The sequence below is a fragment of the Macrobrachium rosenbergii genome, chromosome 45 (assembly GCF_040412425.1).
Source record: "Macrobrachium rosenbergii isolate ZJJX-2024 chromosome 45, ASM4041242v1, whole genome shotgun sequence".
Classification (NCBI taxonomy): domain Eukaryota; kingdom Metazoa; phylum Arthropoda; class Malacostraca; order Decapoda; family Palaemonidae; genus Macrobrachium; species Macrobrachium rosenbergii.
This window is the reverse complement of record NC_089785.1, coordinates 21895101-21913402: the sequence shown is the minus strand read 5'-3', so window position 1 is coordinate 21913402 and position 18302 is coordinate 21895101. Positions and strand designations below refer to the sequence as shown.

Below are 18302 nucleotides of genomic sequence, written 5' to 3'. Positions count from 1 at the left end.
TATTATTATTCAGTAGATGAAGTGGAATGTGTGTTGTCCACATATTTTAAGAACCGTTTTATTATTCAGTAGATGAAGTGTTAATGTATACTGTTCTCCATAGTTTTATAGAACTATTGTTCTTCATTGTCTTCATATTATTATATATTGTTCTTCATAGTCTTTATACACACACATTGTTCACACACACACACACACACATATATATATATATATATATATATATATATATATATATATATATATATATATAATACTGTACTGTATATATACACATATATAAAAATATATATAATATATATAAATTATATATATCACACATTACGTGACCGGTTTCGACTTTACTTCCAAGCCATTGACCACATCTTTCACCTGTGGTAATGTGGTAATATATATATATATATATATATATATATATATATATATATATATATATATATATATATATATATATGAAAAACACCTGAGCAAGCCAGCGGTCTCTCTCCCCCTCAGGTAAATCACTGGGGCAATTTACAACAGTGAATAGGAAAAGGCCCCCAAATCCACCTCCATATTCCGCTCTTTTAAAATGAATAAATAAATTCTGCATCCATTATTCAGGTGCAGTTAGTCGGGAGAATGGCGAATTTTTTTGTATATGTATACACGCAATAACATACATACGAAAAAACTGTGTATGGAGTGAAAATATACTTGCGTGTGTGTGTTTGAAGGAGGCGTGGTGTTGAATGTGATTGTGAAATTAGAATGAGTGTGTGTATATCTATATACATTGTATGTATATATATACATATACACATAAAAGTATGTACGTATATATATGTATATATACATATATATATATATATATATATATATATATATATATATATATATATATATATATATATTAGAGAGAGAAAGAGAGAGAGATTTGTACGTGTGATTTGCGCTAACTGCAGTCAAAAAAAGGTATGTGAGTGACACTTATCAGTTAATGCACGCACTCAGTGTGCGTTTGCATGTGCTCTCAAGAAAGCGAAAGATAATGCAAGCGAATTAGTGACAACGTTCACCGATAAATTTGCAGAAAAACCTAAACATTGTCAAAGATACTATTGCGTGGATATATTTATAAGCGACAGCAATACTAAGAAATTCCTAACTGTTGTCTAACTGGTTTGACTGAATCATCATCAGTAACAGAATGATCTCATTGTACTGTGACAATGAACCACGTCAATGAAGAACAAGCACATAGAGAGAGAGAGAGAGAGAGAGAGAGAGAGAGAGAGAGAGAGAGAGAGAGAGAGAGAGAGAGAGAGAGAGAGAGAGAGAATCAAGTTTATGACTTCCAGAGAATGTTACTCAAAACAAATTGAACACAAAATATAGATACATTTACTGTATGAGAGAGAGAGAGAGAGAGAGAGAGAGAGAGAGAGAGAGAGAGAGAGAGAGAGAGAGAGAGAGAGAGAGAGAGAGAATGAATCAAGTTTATGACTTCCAGAGAATTTACTCAAAACAAACTGAAAACAAAATACAGATACATTTATGAGAGAGAGAGAGAGAGAGAGAGAGAGAGAGAGAGAGAGAGAGAGAGAGAGAGAGAGAGAGAGAGAGAGAAAGTAGTGGAGCAACATACGAATCCATCACATCTGACAATATACATAAAGGAAAGCTTCCATAAAAATAGCCGGCGCCATCAAATATTATAGCCAACAATTGGCTGTAAACTAAGTTCATTATATATCACACATCGCCCGGCCGGTTATAAAAATGCACAGGCTCGTATATATATCACCGACGGGGGATTACGGCCCCCACACTGGTTATAAAAGCATGCGAGCCTTTGTTATTAAAAATATCATAAGCATATCTCGCGTATAAATCACTACTGAAGGGTGTGGGTTCGGAGGGGGGGGGAGGTATCTCCCCTCGCCCTAGGAGGAGGAGGAGGAGGATGGAGAGAGTGAGGAAGAGAAGCTATCTCTCCTCACCCTCCTCCACATTTCCCCTCAACCTAGGAGGATGAGGGAGGGGTGAGGGAAAGGGGAGGGAGAAAAAGAGAGAAAGCTCTCCATTTCCCCTCACTCTAGGAGGAGGAGGAGGAGATGAGAGAGAGAGAGAGAGAGAGAGAGAGAGAGAGAGAGAGAGAGAGAGAGAGAGAGAGCCCAGAGCCCACCCCTTCCACATTTCCCCTCGCCCCAGGAGTAGGCTGAAGAGAGAGAGAGAGAGAGAGAGAGAGAGAGAGAGAGAGAGAGAGAGAGAGAGAGAGAGAGCATAAATATGCATATATAAATTTTCAAGCTCAATAACATCAAATTAAATATCCGCGCTTATTAATACGGACGCTGCAAAGCTATTTACATATTCATTACGCCATTAAAAGGGTCTATTTGCAGATTCACACAGCGTTCATTATTGTAAATAACACGCCGGAGCAATACCCTAATTCTGCGAGCTTACCCCCTTCCCCTTCCCCCTCCCCTTCTTTTTTTTATGTGGGCGAGGGGAGGGGTGGGGCTTACGCAGGCGACGGGAGGGGTTAGGTTAGTGGAATTAGGAAGGGGACGGGGAGGGGGTTCTCCCATTCTTTTATGTAGGGGAGGGGAGGGGGTTAGTGAAGATGGAAGGAGAGGGGGTTCCCCTTCACTGTTATGTAGGGGAGGGGAGGGATGGGAGGGAGGGGTGGATTTAGTGAAGGTGAAGTGTAGGGTTTCCACTTCTCTTTTTTGTAGGGGAGGGGAGGAGAGGGGTAGGTTTAGTAGAGGTGGAATGGGAAGGGGAGGAATTCCCCTTCCTTACCCTTCTTTTTTATGTAGGGGACGGGAGAGAGGAGTGGGTTTAGTGGAGGTAGAATGGGAACGGGAGGGGTTCCCTTCCCTCCTCTCTTATATGTTGTGGAGGGTAGGGGAGGGAGAAGTAAGTTTAGTGGTGGAATGGGAGGGGTTTCCCTTCCTCTCCCCTTCTGTTTTATGTAGGGGAGGGGGGAGGACCTACATACATGCGCAAACAAATCGTTCAGCATTATTTTATTGCATTCTTTGATCTAAAAAAAACACGCTTTGAAGTATTTTATATTTTTCATTGCGAAATGAAAAACCTCACGCATTATTTACTTTTTTTTTGGGGGGGGGCGTCATAACGACAAATGGAAAAGTCGTTATTTGGCTGTTATCGGAATGACAATGATACGCGGAACAGGAATATTTATTTCTCTCGTTCCGCCAATTACCGTATGATAAGTACCACCTGGTTCCGCCATTACGGTAATGGCAATGACATCGTAATGATAACGTTACCGAGGTGGTAACGATAGACGAATGTCGTATATGGTTTCTGTGACGGTGGTTTTCGGTAGTGGTGAAGAATGTTTTTATTTTTTATTTTTTTTTTTTACATATAAGAAGAGTGATCCCGGCATCCTTCTCATTCAAGGGTCCTTTAGTCCCGTCGTAAAATGTAAAGCAATTCACACTTCGTCGAGATTCTTGGAGATTTTCACCCTTACTCCTTAACCAGTTTCGGGTCGGTCCCTTTGTGCTTGCCACCGTAAGAGGTCTTGCCAATTTGCACTCCATAGTCATAACGGACTGCCGAGGTATATTGGTTATGATCCCCGTAATGCGGAACACTGTAGGCATTACTTAAGGGTCCTTGCAACGTCCCTTCCATGGCCCCTAGTTGCAACCCCTTTCGTTCCTTTTACTGTACCTCCTTCATATTCAATTCCTTTCACCTCACCTTCCACCCTCTCCTAACAAATTGATTCATGGTGCAACTGCTTTGAGGTTTTCCTCCTGTTACGCCTTTCAAACCTTGTACCGTCAATTTCCGTTTCAGCGCTGAGTGACCTCATAGCTCCCAGTGCTTGGCCTTTGGCCTGAATTCTACATTCAATTCAGTTCATTCCTATTGGGTATAAGCTGCTCCAGAAACCATTTCGAATGCAATGCGAATCATTTGACGGTGATAAGTCGTTCAATGCCTGGAAGACCAACTATGCATTTGGCACGAACCCTCTCTCGTATCCAGCATGGAAAATGATCATTCTGGTTCCTTTACCGTTTGGTGGGATTCTTCTTCCAGTTGTTGATGTCGAACTTTCATCCATCCAACAATTGGCGACTGTGTCATTCTGATGAATCCAGGTTTCGTCTAGAAATCTAGAGGACTTCCTTCCTGATGTTTTACGTTAAGGTGCCTTGCACTTATTAAGTAGAGGTATTTTTTATCATTGCAGTTTATGTATGGGTTTTAAACGTTGTTAGGTTTGTTTACTTTTGTGTAATAATAATAATAATAATAATAATAATAATAATAATAATAATATTAATAATAAATTATTATTTTATTATTACACTATTAAACAATTATTATATATATATATAAATATATATATATATATATATATATATATATATATATATATATAGAGAGAGAGAGAGAGAGAGAGAGAGAGAGAGAGAGAGAGAGAGAGAGAGAGAGAGAGAGAGAGAGAGAGACCGGACAACTATCAAATTTATTAATCCCCCAGTACCGGGCGATTCCATCCATCACACGCTAAACACAGGGCAAGGCGCCAGACCGTCCCCCAATTACGGCAATCAGTCCGCTGTCTCCCTCGCGACTTGCGAAGCGAATTCTTCTTAATCGCCGACTGCGTAAAGCGGATTTCGGGTTCCGAGAAATCCCGCCCTGAAATCCACCTATAACACTCGACGCGCTCGGCGATTTTGAGGTTGAACTTTCAGGACACAGTACAGTGATTACAACTTGAAGAGTGTAATTCTCTCTCTCTCTCTCTCTCTCTCAAACAGGAAATCCTTTTGCCTTCCAATTTCACCTCAATCCTAAGGTTGACGCAAGTCGTTCTGAACTCCAACCTACAATGCATTGTAATCCAGTCAGGATTACCAACTTACAGTGTCTTGTAATCCAGTCTGGATTACTCTCGCTTCGTCTTTCGCAGTCTAAGCAATCTACCAATGGTTACTCTCTTCCTCGATGCGTTATAACAGTTACCAGTCGACCACATTTCCAAACTACGCCAGCCGACAAGTCCTTGGACCCTATTGGTGAGTATGTGTGTAATTATATTATATAAATGTTTTCGAAAGCTAAAAAGAAAAAAAAAAAAACATACAATACCTTACGTCCAACAAAACACAATTCCCCATTACCCAAACTCCCCTTCTCTCCCCCCCCCCAAAATATAACCATTTGTAAACTGGGGAAAGAAAGAAAGAAAAAATTAAACCATTTGCAAACACGGCCGCAGCAGGAGAACCCAGGGAGGAGGAGGAAGCGATAAAGACGGTTCCCCGGAAACCCCCATTTTCGTACATAATAATAATCGCCGTAATTGACGATAATTACGTGACATTACAGGTCTGAGGGCGCGAGTTTTAACGGGCGCAAACGCCCGCCATGTACGCCCTGTAGCTAATGACAAACAAGGCTGAATGCCCTAATATAAAAAGTCAATATGAGAATGATATGCCAACGCAAGTAGGTACGAATTATAGCCCTCCCTCCTCCCCCCCCCTCCTCCAAGTAAGGCTTGCGTGGAAAATAATAGGCTATTCATGGTAATTGTGTTGACGGGCCAAGCCTCAGTATCACTGACTCAACCCCGACTATTGTGTTTGAGAGAGAGAGAGAGAGAGAGAGAGAGAGAGAGAGAGAGAGAGAGAGAGAGAGAGAGAGACGCATGGAAGCGCGGTTTAACACAATGGAAAAAGGAATAGTGAAATTTACAAAAAAGTGCACGGAGAAGACATGGGGGGGGAGGGGGAATTTTATGTGTTGAGTGTGGACGGTGGAAAAAAGGTTGGATATTCTCTCTCTCTCTCTCTCTAAGAAGAAGAAGAAGAAGAAGAAGAAGAAGAAAACGTTGGATATTCTCTCTCTCTCTCTCTCTCTCTCGAAGAAGGAGAAGAAGAAGAAGAAGAAGAAGAAGAAGAAATGTTGAATAATCTCTCTCTCTCTCTCTTTCCTTCTCTCTCTCGTGCATGCAAATACCACCCCTCCGTCTACCTCCTTCGTGACTCCAGGTACAGAAAATAGGGAACAGTAAAAGAGAGAGAGAGAGAGAGAGAGAGAGAGAGAGAGAGAGAGAGAGAGAGAGAGAGAGAGAGAGAGAGATAATCACACAAACGGTAAAAGATTAAGAGATACGTCCCGGGAGGGCAAATTTATTGCTCTGCAGAGGTCCCTCCCTCCCAAAAAAAAAAAAAAAAAAACGACGCATTCCACAAACGACACGAAAATAAAAAAATACTTGAGGCAGATGGTAAAAAAAAAATGAGAAAAAAACTAAAAAAAAAAACAAACTCGCTCCAGGGGATGTGGTGTGGTGGCCTATTGCGTGTTTGTGAATGTGTGTGTGTGTGTGAAGCGAACACGTGTTTTTTCCCTTCGAATACCACGGCAGTTCCGAGCTAGAAAGGCACCAAGCTGAACGGCGCAGGCGTAGTGTTAGTTCAGAATAAAATTGATAATGGGCTGGTATGGGTTCCATACTCGTGTCTAAATTGTACAAATTATACACTTATTTCAGTATTACAGTCAGTATTCTATAAGCAAAGGCCTTATATAAGATTATTCAGTGTGTGTGTGTTCATATATAACATGCAAATGGCATTTATACACTTATTTCAATGGTGTATAAACAGGTCATCGATGGACTGTCATGTGTATTTTTGAATGTTTGTGTATACACAAACACCAGGTAAATATTTAAGTATGACATTGGGAAATTAACAGTTTTGAATATGACACTGAGAAATTGACAGGTGTAAGTATGACACTGAGAAATTGACAGATCCAAGTATGACATTGAGAAATGAACAGGTGTAAGCAATTAACAGATGTGAGTATGCCATTGAGAAGTTAACAGATGCAAACATGACATTGATTTCCAAATCGTACATGACATTCAAATAACTGGCTAAAGTTCCGAAGCTTAGTGGAATCACATTACCAGCATCATAAAAATATTGGGACAACCAACTCCCCCCCCCCCTCTCATTTAACGGTAATAGAGCGAATTAAACAGACTCGCTTTACCCAGAAATAAAACGGGAACCAATTTCGGGGAATTATAGGTAAAAAACTGACATGAGACCTGTCAATGGTGTTCACATAAAAAATTAATATATCACTCCCACTGAACTCGCTGCTGGTAAATATATGTGGAGTGGGAACGCCCCTTCTTTCTCAGATAAATAAATAATAATAAGTATGTTGGCGTTGGGAGAATTCAATAAATAATAATATGTATGAGAGCGTTGGGAGAATCAATAAATAATGATCATGATATTGTTGCGAGACTAATTTTTATAATAGTTTTTAAACTGACGTGACGTTAATTGCTCTAAGTAAGTCATCTGACGACAGGTGAGAGAGAGAGAGAGAGAGAGAGAGAGAGAGAGAGAGAGAGAGAGAGAGAGAGAGAGAGAGAGAGAGAGAGTGAAGCCTTTGCTCTTAGGGGAAAATGATGTTTCTTTCAAAAAACGTCTCTCAGGGCTTCATGAATAATAATAATAATAATAATAATAATAATAATGAACATGCATAATAATAATAATAATAATAATAAAATATGAAGTTGTCATGATTCATAATAATAACTGCTATGAAGTTTCAACTTTGATCCTTATACACTCTCTCTCTCTCTCTCTCTCTCTCTCTCTCTCTCTCTCTCTCTCATGCTTGCGGGTTTGTATTATTTGTGCTTGACCATTTACCGATCGACAAGGCCCATACGAGAAGCTAAATTGAACAGAAGCTACCAATATTTAAAAAAAAAAAAAAAAAAAAAAAAAAAAGCGTCTCAAGTTCCCACGCAAGAAAAAAAAAACACTAATCAAAGAAAAAGCGATAAAATAAAACACGCACACACACACACACACACACACGCAAGTCTGCCGAGCCGGAAACACGTAAAAACAACTATCCCCACTCACTAATTAAAACCAATTTGCATAAAACGAAAGAAACTCGCGTAGCGTCTTATTCCCCCTCCCCTCCCCACTCGTCTCTCCCTTCTCCGCCTCCCCCGCCCAGACACACCGCTATAAGAAATGTAAATTAAATATTTAACGAGACTATTACCTGACACGAATCTCCCATTACACGTCTGGGGAGAAAATGGTCTCTAATTGAATCCGCCATTAAGCCATTTGAAGACGGACTTAAAGGTAAGGGTCTTGCAATGAGTTGATGATGATGATGATGATGATGATGATGACGATGATGATTGTGGTAATGGTGGTGGCGGCGGTGATGGTATAGTGATGTTAGTGGTGCGGTACAGTCGTAGTCATAAGTGCGGTGTCATCATTTGCTCCGGGCTGGTTTTTTTTTTTTTTTTTTTTTTTTTTTAGCGGCAGGCTTGGCCGGACCGCAACGTTTCTTTTCTTTTTAGTTCGTCTTGTGATTGGCTGGAGAGGCGCGGTGCATGGGAAACTGCGTGATAACGAATCAATGAGGAAAGAAGATAATATATATACGATTATATAAAAAAATAAAATTATTGAAAAAATAATGATACAAATATCTCCCCGACTGCATAAACAAAAATCATAAAGTGGAAAAAAAATGATACAAATCTTTCAGCCAAGTCGTGATATCGATAGCGGAGTCTTTTTTTTTTTTTTTTTTGGTGTTCGATAAGCTGAAGAAGTCAAACACTGTCTAAAAACGTTCGTCTCAACTTGAACAGTCTGAAAACGTTCCTCTCAACTTACACACAGTCATTTACAACGTTCGCCTCAACTTAAAAACAGTCTGAAAACGTTCGTCTAAACTTGAACACAGTCTGAAAACGTTCGTCTAAACTTGAACACAGTCTGAAAACGTTCGTCTCTTAAACAGTAATTTAAAATGTTCGTTTCAACTTAAAACATTATCTGAAAACGTTCGTCTCAACTTAAACAGTAATTAAAACGTTCGTTTCATCTTAAAACATCGTCTGAAAATGTTCGTCTCAACTTGAAGTCTGAAAACGTTCGCCTCAACTTAAAACAGTCTGAAAACGTTCGTATCAACTTCACCAGTAAACAGTCATTTACAACGTTCGTCCACACTTAAACCCAGTCATTTAAAACGTTCCATAAAACGCTCGGCGAACCTTAAAAAAAAAAAACCAGTCATTTCAAGCGCTTAAAGACTTGTCAGCTGTCAGGTCACATTCGGGAGGTAATATCGCGCTCATTATGGTAACGGAAGCGGCGGTTTACGTTCTACAATGGACCGAGCAATTACGGAGACACGAAATCCCTGCACACACAACAACCACCCCCCCCCCGGCCCCAACTCCCCTCCCGGACCCCCTCGAGTCTTCGATAATGAAAACATTCTCTGGAAGAAGGAAGAGAGACTACAGAGAAGATTGTATAGTGTGCCAGAGAGAGAGAGAGAGAGAGAGAGAGAGAGAGAGAGAGAGAGAGAGAGAGAGAGAGAGAGAGAGAGAGAGAGAATTTCTCTTTTCAAAATCTTGAAAATGATTATTAACCCTGGACAGATATATGCATAAGAGCATTAAGTGAAGCCCTCAGAGAGAGAGAGAGAGAGAGAGAGAGAGAGAGAGAGAGAGAGAGAGAGAGGTAAAGGGTGCCATGTTGTTTACGAACATTTTGACATTAGACCCAGAGAAGCGTATCTTGTTTATCTACAAGTTTCGCGGCCCTGGCTGCCATTAGTGTTTACTTCGGATTCCGGTGCTGATTCCCCGATAAAATAGAAAAAGAGAACTTTGTGAATTGAACCAGAAATGTTCCGCTGCACGAAAGAAATTAAAGAGAGACAGAGAGAGAGAGAGAGAGAGAGAGGTCATTATTTTTACTTCGGATTTCCGTGCTGGTTTCCAAATGACAGATGCAAAAAAAAAAAACTTTGTAAATTGAACCAGAAATGTTCCGTTAGGAAAGAAATTAAAGAGAGAGAGAGAGAGAGAGAGAGAGAGAGAGAGAGAGAGAGAGAGAGAGAGAGAGAGAGAGAGATAAAAGTCATTATGTTTACTTCGGATTTTGTAGCTGATTCCCAAATGAAAGACGCAAAAAAAAAAAAACCTTCGTAAATTGAACCAGAAATGTTCCCTTAGTCGAAAGAAATTAAAGAGAGAGAGAGAGAGAGAGAGAGAGAGAGAGAGAGAGAGAGAGAGAGAGAGAGAGAGAGAGAGAGAGAGATCCATTCGTTACACGACAACATGAGCTCCTGCGTCTCGGTGTACAAGTAAAATACTTCGAGACGCGTTTATTTATCTCGCGAGAAATTAATTTGCTTTCTTTTCCCCGATCTGTTTTCGCAACGTAAACATTGGGGCCTGGCCCCGATTTCTCGGCTCGCGAAGCTGCGAACGACATCTGGTATAGATGTTGTGAGATAGTCACGGGGGATTTGAGAGAGAGAGAGAGAGAGAGAGAGAGAGAGAGAGAGAGAGAGAGAGAGAGAGAGAGAGGAAGGATGGGTCTTGTACCCGTGCCAAGGTGCATTAAGCACAGAAGAGGAGAGAGAGAGAATCTGTTGTAAATAAGCCATAATCAAGTCTCTTTATAGTAAGAGAGAGAGAGAGAGAGAGAGAGAGAGAGAGAGAGAGAGAGAGAGAGAGAGAGAGAGAGAGAGCTAAATAAGCCATAATCATATAAGAGAGGGGGCTAATAAACCATAGTAATGAGAGAGAGAGAGGTAAATAAACCATAATCATGTAAGAGAGGAGCTAATAAACCATAGTAATGAAAGAGAGAGAGAGAGAGAGAGAGAGAGAGAGAGGCCTACTACATTTACATGAAAGCGAAGGCCAGCAACATACTACTAAACTTAAGTTGGAGAAATTCCAAATGAAAATGTGAACGTCAATTTAAAAACCATATAAAATTCTTCCACTCACCTGTTTGTGCATTTCGACGTTAAGGCCATAGGACATTTCGTAATACTGCAAAGAAACGAACGAAAGGGAAATTAGACTTTTATGTTCAAGTTCCTTTCAAAATAATATACTGGGAAGTATTATTACCAGTTCGTATAATTTTCATATAAGGTATATGTGTATTTCTGTACAGTTATATAAGATGTGAGTGTTGATTGTGTAAGACTGTAATACACTTTCCCAGGCTGTTATATTGATGCGCGTGTAATAATTTCTCCATTTCTGTAATTCACTTTTCCCTAAATGTAATACATTGTACATGTAATACACTCATACATTTTATCTCGGTCCTACCAATAAGTTATTCATTTTGCCCCTCTGTTAGGAAATAAAGTTAATTCGAATCTCGCTCTCTCCCCATAACAATTTGACCCCTAGCTGCAACCCCCCTTCGTTCCTTTTACTGTACCTCCTTTCATATTCTCTTTCTTCCAACTTACTGTCCTCAACCCTCTCCTAACAAATTGATTCACAGTTCAACCGCAAAAGATTTTCCTCTTGTTACACCTTTCAGACCTTTTACCGTCAATTTCCGTTTCAGCGCTGAATGACCTCATAGGTTCCACTGCTTGGCTTTTGGCGTTAATTCTGTATTCAATTCATCATAACAATTTGGTCACAGAATCTTTGTTAATACCTGTTTGTACCGCTTTACTAAGTCTCTAAGCGGATGTACCATTTTTAAAAATTGTGTTTTACATTAACATTTTGCCGTGATGAGAACTGGGAATGAGACTGGGAATTAAACTGGGAATTAAACTGGGAATTATTGCGTTGGTAGACTTAGCGACAGCGAAGCAAATGACGCGTAGTAATGTTGTGAGATTGTCACTGAAAATTTTTTTTTTCTTTATGAAAGAAGCGAAGTCTGGGAAACGGTTCTGCCTTTAAGAATTAATGAACAGGAACTGTTACGAAACGTTTCTGCTTTTACGAAAACATGAACAAGAAGAATCGACGTGTTTCTGCTTTTAAACCAGGAAAACAATTCTGCTTTTACGAAAACGTGAGCAAGAATTATGAAAACGTTTCTGCTTTTGCGAAAACGTGAGCAAGAATTATGAATACGATTCTACTTTTACGAAAACGTGAACAAGAATTATGAAAACGTTTCTGCTTTTACGACAACGTGACCAAGAATTATGAAAACGATTCTACTTTTACGGAAACGCGAACAAGAATTATGAAAACGATTCTCCTTTTACGAAAACTTGAACAAGAATTATGAAAACGTTTCTGCTTTTCAACCAGGAAAACGATTCTGCTTTTACGAAAACGTAAACAAGAATTATGAAAACGTTTCTGCTTTTCAACCAGGAAAACGATTCTACTTTTACGAAAACGTGAACAAGAATTATGAAAACGTTTCTGCTTTTCAACCAGGAAAACGATTCTACTTTTACGAAAACGTGAACAAGAATTATGAAAACGTTTCTGCTTTTCAACCAGGAAAACGATTCTGCTTTTACGAAAACGTAAACAAGAATTATGAAAACGTTTCTGCTTTTCAACCAGGAAAACGATTCTACTTTTACGAAAACGTGAACAAGAATTATGAAAACGTTTCTGCTTTTCAACCAGGAAAACGATTCTGCTTTTACGAAAACGTGAACAAGAATTATGAAAACGTTTCTGCTTTTACGACCACGTGACCAAGAATTATGAAAACGATTCTACTTTTACGGAAACGCGAACAAGAATTATGAAAACGATTCTCCTTTTACGAAAACGTGAACAAGAATTATGAAAACGTTTCTGCTTTTACGACAACGTGAACAAGAATTATGAAACATTTTTCTGCTTTTAAACCAAGAAAACGATTCTGCTTTTACGAAAACGTGAACAAGAATTATGAAAACGTTTCTGCTTTTCAACCCGGAAAACGATTCTGCTTTTACGGAAACGTGAACAAGAACCAGTAAAACGTTTCCGCTTTTAATTAAACAAGTCCACAAAAATAAAAAAAAATTCAGCGCACCGAGCTGTTAATTTATAGTCCAAATAAATGACTGCAATCTCTAAACGAACGCAATTGCAAGCACGAGAAAAAAAGAAAGAAAAAAAAAGATAAACCGCTAAACCAAAACGCCACGGTTGGCCGTAAAAATAATTGGAGCAACAGACCGCATCAACAGACGACAGACATGGTAATCATTAGAGAAATCTCCCCCCAACCCCTTCCCCCCCACCCCCATCCATTTCAGCAAGCACAATATGGCCACATAATCAGGCTTGCAAGCAAGCAAACACAGCATGCATGCTCTAGTCTAAACAATTTCCCCATCACTGCGGGCTGGACTTCTAATTCCCCCTTCCCCTAACCCAATCCCCATTCTCTGGACCCCTCCCCCACCTCCTTTCCCCAACCAAAACGACCTGGACCTCGAATTCCCCCTCCCTTCCCCTACCCCACCCCTCTTCCCCAAATCCAATCCCCATCCTCTGGACCCCTCCCCACCTCCTTCCCAACCAAAACGGCCTGGATATTGAAACCCCCTCCCTTCCCCTCTTCCCCAAGGATCTCAGCCTCCTCCTCACCCCTCCCCCAAATCCAATCCCCATCGTCCAGAGCCTTCCCCCCTCTTCCTTCTTTCCCCAGCCAACACGGCCTGGAGCTCAAATTCCTCCTCCCTTCCCCAGCCCTCTTCCCCAAATCCAATCCCCTATCCTCCTCCTCCCTCCTCCTCCTCCTCCTCCTCCAAAGCCATCCATCACCTCCCGCCTTAAACAGGCCCAGAAGTGTAAACAAAGCCAGTACACAACACAATGTCACTGATAATCCATAAACCGTGTAATTACGTTTACTCATCGATTAAGTTAATGCGCTGTTGGCACTGCTGGTGGTGGTGGTGGTGGTGGTGTGGTGGTGGTGGTGTGGTGGTGGTAGGGTGGGTGGCAGTGCCAACAACAACAACAACAACAACGGCAGCGGCAACAACACCAGTGCCACCATTATCAAATTACAATAAATACCGAGCGATGATGATTGCGCTATTAGTCCGGAAATTGCCAAGTAATCAATTGCGAGTTCAATCCTCCTCCTCCTCCTCCTCCTCCTCCTCTTTTTTTTCAGGTAAATTATTACCAGGTCATCACTTTACCAGCGCCGTGGGTTGTTTTTTTTTAAATGGTTGTTTTTATGTGTTTTCATTTTTTTTTAAACATGCGCTCGTTTACTTATGGCGACTTAAAGATTAAAATGTTTGTTGCGGAATATCGGTGTTTTTTTTCTTTTTTGTTTATCCATTTTTCTCTCGTTTTATCCTTGGTTATGTGTGTTACCTAATTTTCCTTCATATAACAATATATTTATTTATATATAAATGTAATTATATGTATATTATTTAGTTATTTACTTTGCAATCAATACTGACGCATTTACATAAGAACTAGGTGAGGGGTAGGAGCATAGGGTGAGAGAGAGAGAGAGTGGGGGAAGGGTGAGGAAGGGTAGGGGAAGGCTTTTAAAGAACTGGGAGAGGGAGGGGAGGGGTAGGGGGGAGGTCTTCAAGACCTACTAATAGATCATGGGTACTGGTGTAGGGTGCCGGGTAGTGATAATTAAATGTAATTAAGGATCAATGGTGATTAGAGCATAATGAATCAACCGTGGATAACACTCCACTTTTTAAATTTTTATTCCGAGTTTTTATCTATATATTTTATTAATCTTTTCATCATCATCATCATCATAATCGTTCCACGCTCGCCTCGAAAAAAAAAGGGGTGGGGATTACTGACTTCGCGACCGAATATAGAGAGCTTTGTCAGAGGGATTACCTCCATTCATCAATGGTATTAAACAGAGTAAGTAGGGATTACCTGTCATTTCTCTCTCTCTCTCTCTCTCTTTCTTTCTCTTTCTCTTCAATCATAATAATTGAAAATGGCTTCGGGGATAAAATATCAGAATCTCGCCACCTTCGTGAATTGCTTAATCTGGTTGATGTATGTGTACAGGTATATGTATATAAATATACACGATTATAACATTTTCCTTTTTGTTAAGGATTTATGAGAGGGAGAGAGTGGCTTTTATTGATTGTGGGATTCTGGGAATGTGTGTACATTATCATAACAAAGAGTAATAATAATAATAATAATAATAATAATAATAATAATAATAATAATATGTATATATATGTATATAAAGTACATATGTATATATAGTTGACATATATAATGTTATATGTTATGTATGTATGTTTGTAATGTATATATGTATATATATAAATGTACATATAATGTATGTATATTTATACAATTATAATTATAGTTTAAATTTAATATATAAATTTATATAATTATAATTATAGTTATAAATATATATATATATATATATATATATATATATATATATATATATATATATATACCATATAGTTTAAACTAAAAAAGCAAAATAATTATACTTTCAAAAAAAGTTTATAACCATGAACCTAAATAAAAACATCAAGAATAAAATTTACTAAATAACACCAATGAAATTTAACACAATTACATAACCATGTAACTATTAAAAGAGAAAAAAAATTACAAGAATACAAGTTACTAAAAAGCATCCATAAAAACCAGAAAAATAAACTTAAAAAACAGAAAAATATACAACTTAAAAAACGGACCAGAAAAATATACAACTCACCATAACATAATGTCTCTGCATCTCCGACTTCTCCTGAACGAGTTTGTCCGCTTCTAGTTTGATACTGAAAAGAGAAAGAGAGAGAGTGAGAAATAATTCAAAACATATAATAAATTATTTGGGCACTGAAGAGAGAGAGAGAGAGAGAGAGAGAGAGAGAGAGAGAGAGAGAGAGAGAGAGAGAGAGAGAGAGAGAGAGAGAGAGATTAAAATTTAATAAATTGGGTACTTAATAAATTGTTTGGGTACTGGAGAGAGAGAGAGAGAGAGAGAGAGAGAGAGAGAGAGAGAGAGAGAGAGAGAGAGAGAACAAAAACCACATTTAATATATGCTTTTGGTACTGTTAAAAGAGAGAGATGAAAGCCACCTTTAATAAATGCTTTGGATACTGATGAGAGAGAGAGAGAGAGAGAGAGAGAGAGAGAGAGAGAGAGAGAGAGAGTTAAAACATTTTTGGATACTGAAAAGAGAAAGAGAGAGAACTCAAAAACACATTAATAAATGCTTTAGGTGCTGTGGAGAGAGAGAGAGAGAGAGAGAGAGAGAGAGAGAGAGAGAGAGAGAGAAATAAACACATTCAACAAATACTTTGGACGATCCAGGTGACATTTATAAACAGCATAATAATGATGCGGAATACATGAACTAAGAAGACACACAAAAGTAAATATTCAAATAGAATTATTATTGTTGTGGACCTGAGTACGCCAAGTCACAGGAGAAAGTTTTGGAAAATGCTTCTTTAGATAAAATTGGCGTTCAAACGGAATTATGATCAGGGATATAAAGATATAAATTACTCTTCTTTGTATGTAAAAGGAGAGGGTTTGAGCAAAAGTCTAAATTTATAATAATAATAATAATTAATAATAATTTTGTCGAGGTTGCAACCAATATGATACTCTCAATAATTGACATAATTGCTTACACGAGATACTATATATTTAGTTGCAACAAAAACATTTTATTTACAAGGAAAAACTTTACATTTGATATTTGACTGCAACAAAAACTATATTTAATTGTAACAAAAACCCGTAGATTTTAATTGCAACTTAAACAATTTAATTGCAACAAACAATACTTTAATTGCAACGAAAAACGGCAGTTTAGTTGCAACACAAAACTTCATTTACTTGCAAGAAAAAACTGTATATTTAATTGAAACAAAATAATGTACTTCAATTACAACAAAAAAAACTTCAGTTAATGGCAACAAAACCTAAATTAAATTGCAACAAAAACTGCATACTAAATTGCAAAAAAATGCATATTAAATTGCAAAAAACCTACATTAATAGCACAAAAAACTGCAAATTTAATTGCAAAGAGAAAGCTTAAAATCACGAAAACATTCGGCTGTAAAAACGCAGAAATGAAATGGCTCAGCTAAAAGTATTCACGTAAAATGCCCCTGCATTTACAATTTAAGAATGTTCCCATAAAACTACATAAAGGATGTACCCGGGTAAAAACATTTTAATACATTATGACCGTCGTGAATAAAACATGTCGGGTGAAAGCGAAAATTTAAAAGAAAATCACTCTACATAAATAACTGACAACGCATGCATGCATAAGCCAGATATATTTTAGTTGATTTTTTTTTCATTTATTTATTTAATTATGCAGATAGATGCCCTCTTGCTAATACCCTTTGTGGGGCATGTCTCTGTGTTTATATTTACTAGTGTAACAATACGTAATGTAACAATATTCATGTTAATTATTATAATTACACATTCATTATCTGAATTATACCTGTGCTTAGGTAAGCTTCCTTTTAAATCAGTCATTATCATTGCAGTGCAGTTAGTTATAGGTTAAGGCCAGCCTTGTGCCGGCACGGGCTCTTGCTTCAAAGGCCCCGTTATCTGTAGCGTACTGTATTAAGTTACCAGTTATTTTAACGGGAATGATTGTAATCCCGTTAAAATAACTGGGAATGGGATTACAAGATTACAATCGTTCCTTACAGAATTATATATATAAAATATATATAATTATTTATATATTTTTTGCGAAATTGCATACCCCTCTTCTTTCCATACAAACCTAACTTCTTTTTTTTTTTTTTTTTAAACTGCATACCTCTCCACTCTCCTTCATTCCTTACTGCTTGCTTGCAAGTTCCTGTCAATCATCCTCTGTCTTCTTAGGGTGTGCTTACACACCCATATACTACTACACACTCGCCCATGCACACATGAACACCTGTGTTCTTTCTGTACCAAAATTACCCCCCGGGCACCCCGACCCACGCCCGAAATTCCTGTAATGCTATTAGAGCGAATATCCTGCTATCTTGCCAATTGTTTTAAAAAGTCCTGCCAATTGTTTAAGAGGTTCTGCCAAATGTTTAAGAAGTTCTGCTAGTTGTTTAAAAAGTCCTGCCAATTGTTTAAGAAGTCCTGCCAGTTGTTTAAGAAGCCCTGCCAATTGTTTAAGAAGTCAAGTCTGTTTAAAAAGTCCTGCCAATTGTTTAAGAAGTCCTGCCAATTGATTAAGAAGTTCTGCCAACTGTTTAAAAAGTCCTGCCAATTGTTTAAAAAGTCCTGCCAATTGTTTAAGAAGTTCTGCCAATTGTTTAAAAAGTCCTGCCAGTTGTTTAAGAAGTCCTGCCAATTGTTTAAGAAGTTCTGCCATTGTTTAAGAAGTCCTGCCAATTATTTAAGAAGTTGTCTGTTTAAAAAGTCCTGCCAATTGTTTAAGAAGTCCTGCCAATTGATGAAGAAGTCCTG

General features: G+C 38.4%; 1 protein-coding gene across 1 annotated transcript in view; it reads right to left on the bottom strand.

The window, feature by feature from the left end:
* Positions 1–18302, bottom strand: part of LOC136829966 (transducin-like enhancer protein 4) — a 162110-nt gene that overhangs the window by 83307 nt on the left and 60501 nt on the right. The window contains exons 4-5 of the mRNA XM_067089141.1: positions 15561–15624; positions 10880–10924 (exon numbers count right to left, since the gene is read on the bottom strand). Of these exons, the coding sequence (XP_066945242.1) occupies positions 10880–10924; positions 15561–15624 (109 nt within the window). The remainder of the gene's footprint in view (positions 1–10879; positions 10925–15560; positions 15625–18302) is intronic.